The following is a 19,273-nucleotide window of genomic DNA, read 5'->3' on the forward strand; positions in this document are numbered from 1 at the left end:
ATTCAACTTTTTTTTCTTGAAATCAGTTTTAAAAAATAAAACCTATGAGTGTTTCAGTTATATCATTTCTGAAGGCTTATTTATTAATATTATGAAAAAAAAATGTATTTGTAATATTGTACAACACAAGTGGTGCAAGTAAAACTATATTACACATGTAAAATATTATTGATCTAGTGAATATGTGGACTGTATTTGGCTGATAAATTGCCATTGTGTTGAGAAGGTGCGGTCTCAAATGATAAAATGTTCCTATCACATTATTGATAGGATTTTGTTAAAAAACCCAACTTTATTTCTAGATAGCTCTTAAAAGTAGAATATGGAGAGGCCTCCTGATTCAGTTCTGAGCAAAGACAATCTCAACTAATTATGGTAAGTGACATATTTATTTTAAATATATACTGAATGTATGTGAATATATTCAGTAACTATTTAAAATTATTATTATTTTCTATTTATCATTTATTATTAATTAATAAATCTATGCATCTTTTTTATTACTATATATTTTCGTGTATACTTTGCAGCAGTATTATGAATTTTTATGTTTCTTCTCTTGATTACATAAGGATCATCTGAAGGAGACTACCCCATCATCTTGTTTTTAACTACATATTTTATACCTTTAGATACTTATTTTCATATATTATAATCAAGTAAAAGAATTAGAATGATAAAATTAACAAAACATCTAATAATTAAAAAATCTTTTACAATTCTAAGATTGATGATTACAAGATCATCTTAGATTAAAATACATTTTTAAAAAAATTTTATATTAGACCTCTTTTATTTGTAATGATGTTATATAACTTCATAATGCATATTTTTGAACTCGAGGAACTTTTATTTGCTACTGATGAAATGAAATTTAAATAATTTTTTATTTGGACAAAGTAATTTCTGTTGCTTGCCATTTTAATTTGTTTTCACATCATCAGTAAATATCTTTATGATTTGATAAATATTATGAGATAATATAACCACTCTCCTGAATCATAGAGATACGGAAATATAATAAACCATCCAAACAAAGTTTCCTTCATGGCTTAACTAAATAAAAATACAATTTAGCATGCAAAAAACAACCTTTTATTAATAATCTGCTTTAAGTTCCAGAAGTTCAACATCTAATTAATGTCTTTATATTCAATAGAAACCTGAAGATAGGAAATTTATTGATTTCATTTATTGCCTTTATTCAGTTTTTCTAAGCTCTGCACAAATATTATGCTCTTCATGATTTATTTTTTACCTGGTTATATATGAAATATTTAGAAGACAAATTATTGTATAAAAAGGCTCATTTCCTGTTATTGGTATATCATGTCAATGAGATTCAGATCTTTGGAGTTTCATTAAAGTGCTCTCTAAATTCAAAATATGATTTTAAATGTCAGATTCAGTTTCAAATAGATGGCCTTAATATTTTTTAATGTCTAAGAATATTAATATTTTAAGTGTTTAGAAATTTTAATTTTGAAAACTGACAATGCTATTTCATTTTTGCTATACTTTAATTTCATGCAGCTTTGTGTTTCTTGACATAGTTTATTTTAATTAAAAATATTCAATGTTTTAAATATTGAAAACAAAAACAAAAACTTACCAAATAAATAAACTACTCACAATAGTACTGATATTATTTATAATATTGGGTAGGGGAAAAGGTTTCTTCATATTTTAATACATAAGTAAAACAAGGTTTTTTTTTTTAAATTTCAAATGAAGTTCATTAAAACAACAAAAAAGTGCTGTTTTGATTGACCCCTTTTGCTTCTTTTGAGGAAAAATCATAATCCCATCACTGTAGAACATCTGTGTTTTCTGGGAAAAAGACTGTGCCAAATTCACATTTGCTTTATTGTTAAATCATGTGGCACTCAAACATTGAGATTTTTGTGTCAGCCTCCTTCAAATAGTTAAAAATTCTTTTGTGGTTGATATTTAATTTGTTACTGACATATCAATTGCTAATATGCTAGTCTTGCTCAGTTTTTCCCATGATTTCATTGATATCTTCATTTATTGGCTAACCAGAGTGAGGTGCGTCGTTTAAATTAAAATTTCCAGATTGAAAGTACTTGAACCAGCTTATTGCCAAACAAACTGATACTGCATCATATTCATAAACATCACATATTTTTTCAGCAGCCTGAGCTGCATTCATTCCTTTATTTTGAAATAAAATCTCAAAATGTATTGAGTTTCTTATTTATTCTCTTTCATTTAAGACTCAATATCTTTTAAATAAAAAGTCTGATATATCACAAACTTTTCTAAAAATACTTAGTGAAATGTGACCTTTCAAAAGCACACAAGTGTTGCCAGATTTAATTAATATTATCAGAGTTATTGTGATCCTAACACTATCTACCAGGAAAATACAAAGAAAGTTTTTCTCCAACCCATGTATTAAATTTAACACTATTCTAATAATGCTTTAATGTTTTTGTAAAGTTTCTAGTTTGCATCAGTTCAATATATTACTGCATTCAAGCTGTTATTATTTTTACATATAACTGAAACCTTCCTCATCTAGACACTTTCCAAAAGAGAATTTTTGTCTAGATAATTTTATTGTCTGTGTATGAGAGGGCTGCTCAGTTGAATATTGATGATTCATGTATTATTTCTTGAACTTCTTAATAGCCTCACAATTTTTAAAGAAACTGTTGTGACAATATGTCATTGTCAGATAAATAAATGTATTGTGTGCGTGTGGTTAAACATGTTTAAAGCAAACACAAAAACAAAATATAAATAACTTGTGTAAACTTTGTAATCTTGTAACTGCAAAATTACTTTTGATTATCATAAAAAATTTTATAGTAGAATTTTTTTTAAATTTAGACAAATGTGGTAGAATGAGTGATGGAGCTGAGGAAAGAAATGAAAGGGAAATTTATTTTTTATTTGATAAATCTACAGTAATTGGTATTATTAATTTTTATCTAACAGTAGTAGTAATTTTGACATGTTAGTGTGATGCACACCACATTCCTATTATTGTTAGCAAGGCAAGGCTATGACATAAGTAAAGAAAATTACTTGTTTTATGAAAATTATCATGATAGGGTTTGTTGAGGTTTTTAATTTGAAGATGATTTATGTATTTTTTTTTTATGAAGGGATAAATAATAATTAATCCCTTCATAAAAAAAATATTGTGTTATTAAAATATTGTAAACAGTTCATAAGCATATTATTGGCCTATGTGTTGAAGGGTATATTATATTATTATACTTTGATAACAAAATATAAAATTGTTTGGTTAGATTACAAGAATGTGATCAGAGTTCTCAGTCATTATAATAATTTGCAAGATAATGATAGATTATAGTGAAATATAAAATGTTTCTGCCAAAAGTTTTGAATCTATGGTTTTTAGGTTTTGAGAACAAAGAAATATTCTTTTGAAACATCTTGAAGAAATACTGCATAATTTTTAATCATTTACTATTATCAGTAGATATTGATTCTACCTTCTTTTTTATTCAAGTGATCTGGATATTAATCAGTTTCCATTATCATGTCATGCTTTTTGATTATTTCTCCAGCATCAATTTTGTCTTATTTTTCAAATCATAGTATAATAACAATTAGTTAATCACAGTACAGTATTATTTTGCATATGTAGTTTACATTTAATGTGCGCATTACTTCATGTGAAGCAGTCATTCATTTTAAATGAAAGTATAGAATTCATAATTACAAGGGGAAGCCAAAAATAACAGAGATTTTTTTTTACATTTATATATTTATTATTTTTTACAAAAATCTTTAAATCCCTTTCAAAATACTTCCATCGCAGGTAATACGTTTGTTCAATCTTTTTTTATTCCATTGTTCAAAAAATTTTTTAAATTCATCTGCCCACGACAGCACTTTCCTTGTATTTTTCTTCACCTCTTCCACATTGGCCAAACATCTTCCTTTCAGAGAGCATACTTGCCTGAATTTTTTCTACATTTTCTTCCGTTCAGGAAATTTAAGGACGTCCAGAACGAGATTGGTCATCAATCGACATTTCATCTATTTTGAAATGCAAAAACCACTTGTATACTTGAATTTTTCTTATTGCAGTATCCTTGTAAGCTGTTTTTAACATCACAGTAGTTTCTGCGGCCTTTTTCCCGAGGAGGAATCAAAACTTATTCATTCTAGTCCGCCATGACAAAAAACGAGAAGCGGGTGAAAAACTTTCAAAAAATTCACAGAGGTAAAAATTACCTTCTCAGGTAATGCCGATTAGTCCACCGGTCTGGTCTAGTGGTTAACTGGTCATCGCAAATCAGCTGATTTCGAAGTCTAGAGTTCTAAGGTTCAAATCCTAGTAAAGTTACTTTTATACGGATTTGAATACTAGATCGTGGATACCGATGTTTTTGGTGGTTGAGATTTAATTAACCACACATCTCAAAAGAGGTGACGTGACACTGTACAAGACTACATTTCATTTACATTCATCCTCTGAAGTAATATCTTTCGGTGGTTCCGGAGGAAAAACAGAAAAAAGAGAGAGAAGTGGTAATTTGCCGATTAGTAGACTGCACGGAAAAATTCGCTTGGCGCTCTCCTAAAGGAAGAACCACGTACTACCTAGCGCAGCGTAAATACAGGCAGCGCAACCAATCTTAATGCTTGATGCCACGTCGTGACAGCCGCAATTGGAATCGTTCTACTATCCTTTTAGCATAACATTTGCTTCATTACCTAACAGCGACGGACCTTCGTAAGACGTATTATGGTATTATTGGATCGCAGAACACAATATTTTGAAATTTAATCAACTCAATATTTTGAACATCATTTTATTTTTAAATTTAGTTTGATTTCATGTATAAATATATATATAATGGTATGATATTTATGAATATCATATCTTTCCCATAAAAAAAGGATGATGCGTGGATTTTTTTTTGTTTGATGCATGTGCCACAATTTTATTTATTTTGCTGCTATTAGCGCAGAGCGGACCACGTGATGAGCCGCGTGGCTGCGCGCAGTGCACGAACGATTCATTCGTTCGAACAATTTATATTTCATTATACAAACGATTTATATAAAATTATATTTGTTCTTTGGAGATAAAAAAGGAAAACAATAGGGTTAGAGCTATGTTAAAAAATCACAACTCAAGAAACATCTAAAAATTTTCAGGATTTTAAATCTTTTCGTTGTAAAAGTTTTTGTTGCTGTAAGTACGCTAAATTCATTAACATTATTCAGTTATAGTTGACAAAACACTTAACAAAATTGTGTGTAATGAAACATAAACCAGGTAACATTTTCTCGGCGCCTTTTTTCTAGTTCTCCATAAAAACAGAATGGTGCGTGGGTTTGTTATATGTGCTCACATTTTTACTTTAGCTGCTATTGTCACAAAGCGGACCAATGATGGTGTGCCGGGCGCCTGCGTGCAACGCAAGAATGATTCATTCGATCGAATGATTTATACTTCTTGATACGAACGATTTATCTAAAACTATATTTGTGTTTTAGGTATAAAAAAGAAAAACATTGGGGTTAGAGTTTGTTAAAAAATCAGAGCTCAAGAAACAGCTAAAAATGTTCAGGACGAGGTGAGCCGTAGGCCCGCCTTTTCCTAGTATATATATATATATATATATATATATATATATAATGTAAGTTACGTTAAATTTGATTGGCTCACTGAAAAACGTTTAATTAATCCGATCATTTTTTCGAAAAAGCGTGTTATTATACATATTTCAAGATGATAAACTTTACAAGAATTATAGAAGCGCTTAAGTGAAACTGAGAATTTTACAATACTATGGCTAGTGTGCCCTAGTCGTAAACGGCAAACCGTAACCTTCTCATGACGGTTATTCCTACATGAAGAGCTCCAGGGTGACACATTACCCTTACCTGGTCGAAGTTTATTATTGATTGTAGCACTCCATTCTATCTGCCACTCATCAAGAACCATACTCTTCAGACAACTGACACGATCATTCGAAACAACGTGAATGGAGGTTGCAAACAAGCCTCTTTTGCCACACGATCTGCGCGCTAATTGGCTGAAATTCCTATATGGCTGAGGATCCAGTAGAAGCTCACAGTTGAGTCATTTCAGAGACTATATATTACAGACAACAGGGTGTCTAAAGTACATATCACTAATCGTCTGCAAGTCATTAATGGAATCTGAATAGATAAGTACGTATCAGAATGTTGGGCTAAATACATTTAGGGCCTTGTAAATCGGAAACAGCTCCGCGATGAAAACACTGGTGATACTGAGAAGGCCAAACATGTTCCTTGTGCCAACCACTAAAGCTAAAACATCAGAATTATTGTGTCTAAACCCACCTGTATAAACTATGGATTCACGTTATTTACACTCTGGATTCACGCTATTTACAATATTAAAAAATTTGTTTCGTAAGAAAATCAGATTCGTATCCTTTTTTTTATATTAACCCAGATTAAAGCAGCAATTCACGAGAGAAGGCCGTCAAGGGGAAGTAATAACATTTAGTAACAAGAGATATTGGAGGTGATAGTATACCTACAACTAAGAAAAGAGGCTGAGCTCTGACGCATAGCAGAGCAGTAGATCTCGGATGATCCTGATATTAAGTGCGTGTTAGAGAATAGCCCTTCAAAACTTAGATGATTTCATTGCCCTTTAATACGAGCTACACAACTGCAGATCATTTGGTTTTGTCTATTCCAAAGGCATGGCTCACCATTTTCCACCATGAGACTTACCACAAGGCTTGAACGAAATGCACCTGTAGCAAGACGAATGAATGATGAACTGCAATTAGCATTCTAACAGTGATGGACCGCACGGACGAATAACCTACGCAGCCGTAGTCTAAGCGGGAACGGACCAGAGCTCGGTTGAAGCGCAACATGCATACTCGATCAGGTCCCCCATTGAGTATTAGATAAAACTCTAAGCATGTCTAGCATTTTTAAACATTTTACCTTTCCTTTTAACGTGTTATCCACGTTAATCGTTGGTCAAACAACATTCCTAAAAATCTAACCTGTATGCACGGTTCAACTGGTTCACTATGCAAAAGCAGTTGAGGGCCAACATCTTCCCTCAAACGTGAAAAGCAGATGCATTTCGTATTCTCCGAAGAAAACGTAAATCCAGTCGCTTTACACCATGATTCTAAACAGATTATTGTATTTTTTAGCAGCCTCTTCCTTTTAGCTGAAGTTCTAGATGATACAGAAATTTAAAAATCATCTAAAAATAAAGAACACAACGGATTTTCGCACGCAGTTTATTATACTATTTATGGCTACGGCAAATAAAGCAACACTTAGGACACTTCCCTGTGGTATTCCGTTTTCTAGTGTGAAATTTTCGGATATCGTCATTCCAATTCGAACTTGAAAGGAACGACTACTGAGGAAATCCCTAATAATGTAAAGAGATTTCCTTGAATACCCCATTCATGCAGAGCATTTAGGATTCCTCTCGTCCAAGCTGTGTCGTACGCCTTTCGCATAAAAAAAAAAAAAAAACAACCAGGCATTGGCGAAGTAGAAAGAGGTTTTGAAAGACAGATTCCAGGACAACTACATGATCGATTGCCGATCTATCTTGGCGGAAACCACTTTGTTCAAGGGCAATTAGAGCGTTTATGTCAAGGTACCACACTAATCGACGGTTTATCATTCATTCCATCAACGATATAGGACGGTAACTTGAAGAGCACGCTTTATCTTTAGGTTTCAGTACAGGAATCACCAATGCTTCTGACCAAGAACCTGGAACACCTGATCAGAGAATACTCTATTGTAAATAGAAAAAAGATGTCGTAATGCAGTATCCGGGAGGTGAGATAACATACTGAACCTGATATTATCATTTTCAGGAGAAGTGTCACGGGAATATTTCAACGCATTCTTAGTTGATCAAAAGAAAACGTAATTTTAATTCATTTGGTGAATCTCTGATAATAAAAGGCACACTTTCTACCTGCAAATTACACATTATAAACTCAGAACAGTAGGATGATGTTAGTGAAACTGACCTAAAAGAGTAATCAGACGTGTTCGCCACATCAATTGGCGCGATCATGAGGTTGCCATTGCTTTCTAGTCCAATCAACTGCGGTGATTGTCCTGATCCACACATGGCCTGTATCTTTCTTCAAACAATTGATGATGGAGTTATCCGATCCATTCTGGTTTCACAACCACAAATAGCGATTTTGAACCAAATCACTATTTCCGACCGAGATAACAACCGGTCTGTGATACTTTCCAAAAATTTTTGGCTACGCTCCAGGTAAGACGTGGAAGATGGGATGCTGAACAGAATGACAGATTGATGCACGAAGTGTACCTAATGTTGTCGGTTCGCATCCTTGAAGAACTGAGCCACGGTGAGGGCATACACGAAAATCAATTTGAATTTGTAAAGGGCAGATCGGCCATACAAGCAGTCACACAGGTTGTTACCTGGGCTTCGGAAATTCGACGGGGCACTTGGAGGACACGAGGTAACCGATGTTGGTATTGCTCGATGTAAAAAATGCTTTCAGGTCGTTGCCGTGGAGCATTATTATTACTGCATTGGCTAACAAGGGCATAAGCGATTATTTATTGAAGATGGTTAGTTCATACTTAAGTAATAGATGGATGATGGCGGAAACGTTGGAGGGGCGTCTTCGCTTTCAGATGTTTGGGGGGTCCCAAGGGGTCTGTGTTGGACTCCATGTTATGAAACATTGTCTTTGATGATGTTCTTAGGATCCGGTTGCCACCGCATTTAGAACTTATCGCCTGTGCGGACGATTTTAGTGCTGATAGTCAGCGGAAAGACAGTGCAGAAGGTTCAAGATAGAGGTAACATGGCCTTACATTGGTTGATGATTGGATGAAAGACCATGGGTTGCAGCTTTCACCCGAAAGTATGTCATATAATGATATGAAATGTCATTATATCACTCTAACCAGGAAGAGAAGGACGGATTCAATTGTGCTCACAGTTGGGGATAATAATTTTCGGGAGGTGAACAAGGTGAAGTATTCTGGTGTCACGATAGAACAGACATGTAAATTTAGTGAGCTTATAATAAAATGTTGTGGTAGAGCTGAGAGCACCCTATCTGCCTTGAACGGGTTGATGTCATCACATGTGGCGCCAAGGGCTTCCAAACGCAGGGTCATTATGGCGACGGTGTTATCTGTTATTTTATATGCTGCACCGGTGTGGGGTGCAGCGATTAATATCCAGCGGCATCAGATGAAGCTGGTCAGATTTCACCGCAAATCCCTACTAGGCGTGGTGGCAGCCTACCGGACCGCATCTTATGTGGCATTATGCATTTTGGCGGGGGTTCCCTCCATCGACTTTCTAGTCCAGGAACGAGTTTGCAAGCATTCTGGTATCACTAAGTCTGAATTGAGGGCAAGAACTTTGCGGATGTGAAAAGAGCAATGGCACACGAGTGAGAAGGCAGCTTGAACCAGACGGTTTATACCCGATTTGACTGCATGATATACCATGCGGTCAAATCAGATCATAGCGAGCTGGATTTTTACATGACGCAACTGATATCGGGTCACGGGAACTTTGAAGTTTATTTGCACAGGATTGGCAGGAGAGAATCATCGGTTTGCATGTATTGCGGTGTTTGCGATATGGTAGAACACACACTATTTCAGTGTCCAGAGTGGGGGAATAGCGCAGACGCGCTGGTATTACTGACCTGAAACCAGAACAGTTGAGAGGATATATGTTAGCATCCAAAGATGTTTGGAGAAGGGTTGATGAATTTGCGAGAACAACGTTGCGTGCAAAGGATGAAGACGGTAGAAGAAGAGTTTTTTAGTTAATGTAGGGATGGTTAGAACAGCCTCGACCGGGAGGGGCAGCATGCCGAGTTGTGCTGGTTCCGATGAGCGATTGGGGACTCCTTGGGAGATAAGGTTGGGGTTAGATTAAAGACCGAGTCGTGGTCGCTGGGTGGGGGCCCTGGAACGACATAGTCCCCTCCCTGGTTAACCTTCCCTGGGGATTTGAGGCAAACGACAATCGCGTGGGGGCAGCATCGAGGAAGAATGAGGAACAGAATTCTTCTACAACCACTTTAGCTTATTTTGTTTTCTTGAGCTGGAAATTGGTGATTTTTCTAAAACAACATTGTGATAAGGTTCGTTGTCAGAAATTACGACAGAATTATCGAAAATGTTTGGAATTAACATCTATTCTGTTCATTCTAAGTAATTTTCCCTTTTCATTTGACCTTTGTGATCGCCACTTTTTAAACTTGCTTGCCAAGTTAGTAAGGCGTTTGGTACAAAAACTCATTTCTCCTCTGGCATGCGCTATAAGTTTGCTGCCTTTTGAAATAAGAACTTTCAACTCATCACCTGAATAGTACACCAAGATTTATTTGTAGTTTGAGAAGATAATGTACGTATATGACTCGTCGATGTATATATCGCTCTATTTTCGGTTCTAAATTTTTTTACGGCAGTCAGATACTGTATACGCTTAAAAGCTTATGTCATGTTGCTTAGTGAGAACCTTCCTGTTATTTTTTTCTCCACCTAAACCCTAATCCTTTTATTATTTTTCTCAAACTCGTATCTTTCCCTGGATAGCCAAAGATATTTATAAGAGCTAACATTATATTTTTCACCGTCGGCAGTTGTTTATAATTTCGTTTATAGTCGCCACACAATTGTCAAAGTCATCTAGTCCCTCTGCAGGCATTTCATAGGGTTTGTATTTTATTGAAGTAGAGAAAGAAGTCTCCGTCGGATTTTCAACTAATTTTTTAGCCACGCTTTTCTCCTTTTCTCAGTCTTTGAACTTTTTTTTTAACCTTCCGGTCCACCGTTAGGCATGCTTCAGAGGATGAAATGAATGATTTGTAGCGTGTGTGAAAATGTCATGCCTGACCGGGATTCGAACCCGGAACCTCCGAATGAGAAGCCGAGACTCTACTAGTCGCGCCACGGAGGCCGGGTCAGTCTTCGGACTTGGGATCGCGACACCCCACATGCAGCTGCTGTTCTTTTTTCATATTTTTTTTATGTGAATCAGGTGTTAATATTATTTTTCCGACTTAGGAAATCGATCATCTCTTCTTTCATAAACTTATACACACTATTTATTATTTCCCGGGCCTCCGTTTTAGTTTTTTTTTTTTTTTACAGTAGACTTAAATTCACTCATAATTATAAAATACGCGTTGAGTTTTGTTTTCAAGAACATAAAACCCGATTATAAAAATGTAATTACTTTTCTCAATCAAAATTCGAATAAAAAGAAATGGAATTTGCACAAATGCTCTTACAGGCTCAACAAATACACGACAATTAGTTAATTGGATTATACTCAAGCATTCAATAACATAGGCTTATGGATAGTTATTTATTTTTACATGGCCAGGCTGTATTTGAAAACTATAAGCACTTAGCAAACAATATATCTATATTATTTCGTGATATGAAACTAAGAAAGGTGACTCATTTCCTGAATTATACTACTTGGCTTATCCGAGTTTATTTGTACAATAAATAAAATCACGATAGATTATAACTATGTTTATACATGCCAGATAACTACAGTGTTAGTTAATTTATCATTTAGCATTTGTCTGCTGACGTAATTATAATACTTGTAAAGAATAGGCATTTTTATTACATTTAAAGATATATCACAACATTTCTTTTTATTGTAAAATACTTAAAAGTAAAAACAGTAGAATTAGAAAATATTTAAAAGTAATACATTACATACCATCCAGTAACATAAAACAATAAGTTTTATTTACAAGAAAGCAATTTGCTTCTACGCGTGAAAACTTAACTGAATGTTTTCAGTTTCAATAACAGGCACGTACTAGCCATTGTAGTCCAAGCTTCAAGATTCATTGCGGCAGCTATATAATCATTTTACAGTCAATCATATATCAAAAGTAATCATTAGTCGTTATTATTCATCATATTCAGTCATGTATTATTTATTTATAAGTAATTTTACTCTTCCTGCTATAGCAGCTGCAGCTAAAACGGGAAAGTATTTAGATCGCCCAAAACAAATTTTTTTAAATATTCTTTTTTTTAAGTTTTATGACATAAGAAGACTTTTTATTTGTAAATTAACAAAACAAAATATAGATTTAAATTAATTGTAAATATTGTGCAAAAAAAAAGTATTTTTGTCAGACGGACGTTTGTACCTATGTACGTTAGCCTGTATCTGTTCTTATAACTGTAGATCCCGTTGACCAACTCTTTTCAAACTTGATAGACAGGTACTACCTTCCAGAGGGAAAAAATCTATTAAATTTTGGCAAAAATTGGAAAAAGGGATGCGGGTATTTAGGCCGAAATAAAACTTCAAATCTTTACTGGGACGCTTTAGCAAAAAGGTTAAGTTGAATCTTTTTTCAAGATCATAAATTACCAAACAATTTTATTTAGTATTCACCTTCTCCCCCAAAAATGACAATATATTTTTCTTTTTCAGCTATACCTTGCTTAGAAAAGGAAATAATGGGGAGTTTTTTGCATCAATATTTTCTACATCAATCGGCCTTCAAACCGTATAAAACATTATTTGCCCATGCCTTTCTATTAATCTGTGGTAATATAAAAAGTTTAAAAATATTATTTTAAGTTTAAATCAATCTCAGAAGTTTCCCATTTCATTTGAAATGTAAATATGGTATTTTTTATAGCCCTTTCTTTTTAATATTTCTTGAAAAAAGATTATCCAAACATTTTTACCCCCTTCCTATAAAATTAAAACTTAGTTTATTTAGAATTCTGTATCTTTGTATTTTTTTAACTATCTAAACAGTTCTTTTTTTAATTTATTATCACAACTTAGGAATTATTTTCTTAAAAATTAATTTTATCCAAACGCTTTCAAAGATTTTATTTCAGCTGTCATTTCATTGATACCGTATGTATAAGTTGGATGCACACTTATTTCATGCATACTTTTGCATGGATTGTATCACAATAATGAAAACCTATTATGAATACACTGCAACATATAATATACACCATAACACTTGTAAAATACATGACTGTGCATAGTTTAATAGGGAAACAATCATTTATATTCTCTAAATATATAATTTTAGTTTTTTTCATTAAAAAAAATTGTCATTTCTCTAAAGATTGGAATTATATGTTATGTATTTTATTTCTTTAAGATTGCTTATATTAATCTAAATAAACAAATTTTAATGATTAAATTTTTCATAATTGTAAGAGTTTCTTGTGATAAGACATGATATAGTCTACGTCATTACTTCTAATCATTTTTACAGTTTAAGTACTGTTTAGTTAATATTTTTAGATAAGTAATATTATTTTATTTCCTGATATAATGATTTAGTAAAAGGAAAAATACAATCCCATTTTGTTCAAATATGCTTTGTTAATATTTATTCATCATTATTCCATTTTATTTTAGATAACAAAATTGTGTTTTTAAGAGGTTTTTGTCAAATTAACCCTGACCTTGATTTTAATCAGGAGGTGTAATATAAAAGCTGGTTTTTTAACTTCTTTTTTAATCTTAAATATTTAATTATAACTTTTTTATTACTATAATAAAATTTAATTTGCATTGATTGCTAGTATTTATTTCAATAAATACTAATAAACACAATGAAACTGCATTCATTGTTGCTTAATTTCAGTGACTTAAAGGAATGTTGTCACATTTTACTTCTCTTTATTCTCTTCAATTTACTGAATGCTACTTCCTGAGGCATTCCTGGTATTGTGGAACTGTGAGGTAGTAAGATGATGTAGTTTACTGCATATTATTGTTAAAAGTAAGGGACTGATAATTGATTAATGTAGAAACTCAGCCATATTTTAAGAGAGAGATTTATTTGATCCAATTATTTTAACAGACTTTTTACAGTGTAGTTCTCTGTCTTCACTAATGTAATTAATTTATTGTCATGATATTGTACCTAACATTAACTAGAACACATCGTTTTATACTTTTCAATATTTCATTTTTTACAAAAAAAATAAATAGTATAGTGCATGATTTTATAATTTAATATGTAAAACAAGGTACATTCAATTGCTGATTTAACATTTGTCCCATTATTTCATAAGGGTAAGAGATATCTAAGGCACCTGAGAAACAAGAGTAACTAGTCAGTATTGCTTTCTCTGAGAGTAGGGATATTCACAATAATCCCCAGTTCTTTTGGTGAAGCAAGTAAAGGTGTCACTTGAAAGAATGAGAGTTTAACCTGTATTTTTGTTGGCATTGCATACTTGTAATTATTATCATTGTTTGTAGATACCAGCTTGTAGCAGGTCTGAAACATAAATTTCTCTGTTCCTTCCTATTTTGCCACCACCTTTGATCGATAACTCCATTTATTCTTCTTGTCTCTTCCAAATTATTCAGTCACCTGTCGATCAACCTCCTTCCCAGCACTTCCATCCATTTTTTCTCCTAGATATTATTTTTCTGCTTTCTTTATGTGTCTGATGCTCAACCATAAGCTACAATCAGTGAAGCAGGTAATAAATAGGAAAGACTTCATTCCTTACTTTCTTCAATAAGCATATAGGACATTTATTTTTCTTAAGCATGGCTATGCCATTTTCCAGAGTTCCTTGATTTTCATGTCAGCTTATCTATTAACCATTTTGGTTTTGTGACATCTTATAGACAGATATATCATGTACTTCATCATTATTACTAAGTTTGTAATTCATTCTTTGCTGCTACATTTAACTAATTTTATAAATTTTAAAATGAATTTCTCTCCTAGCAATGAGTCAATACCGTACAGTATTTTTACTCATAGTACATATCCCCCCTAAGTCAATTTTAGTTTTATGTAAAGGAACAAGTAAATCTTAATATTTATTTTTATATTCTTCCTCTGATTCGTTTCAATGCTGTTTCAAAACTTTACAATGTATCAGTTTAAGTTTACTGCATTCAAATAAATACAAGAATAAGAGTACTACCTGAAATCCCTTATAGATGGGGGTCCTTGCCTTATTCCTTCCTATGTTGAAAATTTCCTTCCATTTTCTATTTTTACCATAACTACTTGTATATAATGTAAATAGGTTATTTTTCTTTACTTTTTTTTGTGATAAGTTAGTGATGAAATTATTTGAAGTTATCATTTTTTTATTTTTTAAAGATAAACCAATTCAAATTTATAAGTATATTTTTTTGTAAAACAAACTATTTCATGGTACTTAAGGGGAGCAGGAAAGGTCTATACTTCCCATGTTAAATTAAGCAAATTTAGGAACATTTTTCTCAGAAACCATTAAAGCTATGATGCTGAAATTTTGCCAAGCCTTTATACGTAAAGTATGAGCAACTAGTAATAAAATCAATAAAATGTATTGCAAATTTCCATTCCTGGAATTTGTTTTAGAAAAGTACTTAAAAAATCTTAATTTTAAAAATTTTTATCAATTATAAAGCCTGTTGAACCAAAGCTACAAATATAATTTTACTACCATAGCTGGAGAAGAGGGTAATTAATGTACACTGAAAATTTCAGCCCTCTGTCTATAATAGTTTTGGAGAAAAGTGTACCTTTGTCTAAAAAAATAGATTTTTTTGGAAAACCAGCAATAAAGTTCACATTTTAAAAACATCCCTGCACCAAATGCTGGCTCTTCTATTGCTTCATACTTATCTTCTATTGTTTTTCTTTTCAATCATGTTGCTGTCCTAGTTTCTTTGGTCATATTTTGACTGCTTTATCTGCTTTTCTCAAACACACTTGTTTAATTTATTGTAGCGCAAGAAGTGACTTTCTACACAATTTGAAGCGTAATCTTTTGTAAATGTCTAATTTAGAACTGAAGCCATCATTGAAAGAGGCACTGAATCATACACACCTAATTTTAGAGTATTCAGTCTCACAGAAACACGTTTTGGTATTTTTGACATCACTACACTGTTAAAACTTTCATTTGCATTTTGTGTATGTCCATATGAGCATTTTTCAAAAGTGCAGGGTCTTATTTAGTGCAGATTTTTATTTACAGTTTCCTGAGTGGTTAGTTTCATAGATTCTTTAGCACAATCTTGTACTGCCTCAACTAATATCTTTTAAATATTTCAAATTTTAGAAGAGGTAAGGCCAAGTCCATTAGTGGACAAAAAACATTCGCCACACTCAAACCTTTCCCAACAAACTTCATTAAATAAACAATTTCAATATTTATATAATACTTTTTTGTGTCATATAAAATAGAATTGTAAAATTCAATAGATTCAAAACAGACATTACACTCCGATTCAGTTTTCACTGCCATTCCTTGCTTGCCTACATAGCTCAATACAATCTTTATTATTGCAAAACTTAATTTAACAAATTTTTGGAACATTAGTTCTCGGCAAGGCAGTTTGAGGCAAAGGCACCCCCTGGAGCTGTGTTTATGCTTAGTTGTGTGTCCAGCACCAGGGGGGATAAGAAATGATAGACTTAAAAAAAAAAAAACTATAAAAATAGAGCTGCATTCTAGTAAACAATGACATAACACAATAAATTATTTATTTACGCAAAGATTGTCACAAAAAATCAGTCAAATTTTTGTCCACCAGTAATTCACAAAAAAAGCTTGTACTAATATTAATTTCTAACATACAAGCAAAATAACTATATTAATTATTCAGAAATAAACAAAGAAGATCATAGCGCGAAAATCAAAAAATTATTTATTTTTTTTCAACTTTTGCCGTCGTACTTTGCCTTTAGTGTTTCACAGTTTGTTGTAACAAAATAAATTTTTTACATAATGCTCCTGTTTTTTAACTAGACTTTCCTTAAAGTTGTTTGCAAATTATCTGCAGAAAATTACATTTTCGCAATTCTTAATACTTATTTTACTGAAAATAAGTACCTCTGAAAATGAAATAGAATTGCAATATTAGATAAAATGTATCTATTTGGAGAAATTTATCTATTGGTCATCTCAGATTGTTCTGTCATCAATCATTTAAATAGGTCTTTACATTTTTTTATTTTGAGGTAGATTTTTTATTCATATTATTATTGATTAGTATTATATATAATAGTTATAAGTAATTAATTATTACATTTAATGTATTAGAGAAATGTATTTTCCAGTTGCTCCAGATCCAGTTTCCTTTTTTTCTTCTCTTTTTTTACCATTACTATGACCAAAGTTGTACTTTTATTTATGTAATTTAATGATGAAAGTTACATGAATGTGGTGATAAGAAGAAAATAACACACTCTTGCCAGAAACTAAATCATCGGTTACTAGTCATTTTTTTATTTATTTTGTTTTACCTCTGAAACTACCATTAGGTACTGCTTCAGAGGGTGAGAAGAATGATTTGTAGCATGTGTGAAAATGCCATTCCTGACCGGGATTCAAACCCAGGTTACTAGTCATTGTGTTACATATCCATATCAGCTATAAAAACTTTATAAAGTAATAAAACTTTGAGTTTTTATTTATATTCTTCCACTACAATATTTTTAAATTCTTGCTACATTTCATTATACTTCATAATGCTAGTTCTTTACTTAAAAGATGTTTTTTTTCCTAAATTTAATTTACCAGCAGTAGATTTTTAATTAAAACAGTATTAGGAGATGTAAGGAAAATTAGGTTGATCAGGTAGAATGATGAAAATAACTGAGTTGTTAATATAAAAATATAAGCCACTTGAATGTAGTTTAAGAATGTCTAAGAAAATAATGGAAGGATCAATTAGTATCATTAAAAAAATTAATTTCTAGTTTTGTTTTTCTTTTTTTTTTAATTGGTTCATTTTTTACCCTGCTATCAGATCACTTATGTTCATTACTTTCACTTAATATGACTTATTTGAAATGCCCTTGCTCATTTGAAAGCATTTAATAGCTGCCAAGTGATGAGTTTTACATTTATAAAAGATATCTTTACTGAGCATTAATAAACACAATATTACTTTACACAGAACCATCAATTTTCATTCTACTTTTTATGGAGTCCTTGCTTTACACATTTTTTTTTGTTCGCTGCTTTCTCTATATAACTTGCCAGAATTTTTCACCTTATTCAATTATGAATTACAAGATTATTTTTTTCTCATTTATTGTTACTTTTACATAACTTTTTGTTTTACTATATTAAACAATTTTGTACAAGAGATTTAATGATACAGCAAATGAACTTAGTAGGGCAATAGACTAAAATTTATTGCTTGACAATGCCTTTTCAACAGCTTATACCAATTATTAATAGTTTTTTGTCAGTTTGAATTTTAGGAATTTGTAGAACTGCTATAGTTACTGATTTTAAGTTTTAAATACTAATAAAGCTATTATTATTATTATTTATATAGGGTGGTCAACATTCAACTCAAAATGTTACAAGGAAAGTACACATTGGCCAATTAGATAGTAATCAATTTCCAGATAATAAAATTGTTTCATCAAAGGTAAATAAAATCATCTATTTTTCTTACTTTGTTTTTAACACTAAATTTTGTTATACACTTTTAATCCATCTAATAAGACTGTTTAGAAATGTATTCAAGTTGGCAAAGAATATTGAGTGTTCAAGACTGACAAAGTTTTGAAATTAATTATATGTAAATAAAATATTTATTTATTAAATCTGAGCATAGAAAATGTCAAAAATATATTACATCTGGAAAATAACATTTACAGCAACAACTACAAAAAAAAGAAAAAAGAAATACTTTTTTAAGATTGTATTTCAGTTAAGCGACTCATAAATACACAAGCATAGTTCAATAATTAGAAACAAATGGCAACAACATAAAACTATTTAATAGATTAAACTGCAGCTGTTTGACACTAGTTGGCACTTCTGATGTAATAAGCCCTGGCTGGTCTATTGGTAAACTGGTTGTCGAAAGTCAGTTGTTTAACAGCTGATTTTTGAAATCAAAGATTCTCAGGTTCGACTCCTAGTAAAAGTTGATTGCACTTATATGGAATTCAATACAAGATACCCATACCTTATACTTACCCATATACTTTGGTGTACCCATATACCCATATACCCATATACTTACCCATATACCCATACCCATATACTTTGGTGGTTGGGGTTTAATTAACCACATATCTTAGTAATGGTCAGCCTGATTCTGTGTAAGTCAACATTTCATTTACTAGTCATGCATACCCTAATCTCACTGGGCTGGAGGGGTTGATTGTTGTTCACTGGTTCAACAGATTGTAACATATACATTAGGAATATATATATATATATATTTTTTTTTGAAAATAAATTATTATAATCTCTC

The 19,273-nt window shown here is 31.9% G+C and overlaps 1 protein-coding gene across 2 annotated transcripts in view; it reads left to right on the forward strand.

Moving 5' to 3' along the window:
* The first annotated feature begins 254 nt into the window (after positions 1–254).
* The window catches only part of LOC142324874 (phospholipid-transporting ATPase IF-like), a 103,178-nt gene continuing 84,159 nt past the window's right edge, over positions 255–19,273 (forward strand). For both annotated transcript variants that reach the window (XR_012756415.1, XM_075365949.1), the window contains exons 1-2: positions 255–375; positions 18,341–18,436. Coding sequence is in view for 1 of the 2 variants with exons in the window: in XM_075365949.1 (XP_075222064.1) it covers positions 373–375; positions 18,341–18,436 (99 nt within the window). In the remaining variant the exon portion in view is untranslated. The remainder of the gene's footprint in view (positions 376–18,340; positions 18,437–19,273) is intronic.

This window comes from Lycorma delicatula, chromosome 5, assembly GCF_047948215.1.
Source record: "Lycorma delicatula isolate Av1 chromosome 5, ASM4794821v1, whole genome shotgun sequence".
Lineage (NCBI taxonomy): Eukaryota > Metazoa > Arthropoda > Insecta > Hemiptera > Fulgoridae > Lycorma > Lycorma delicatula.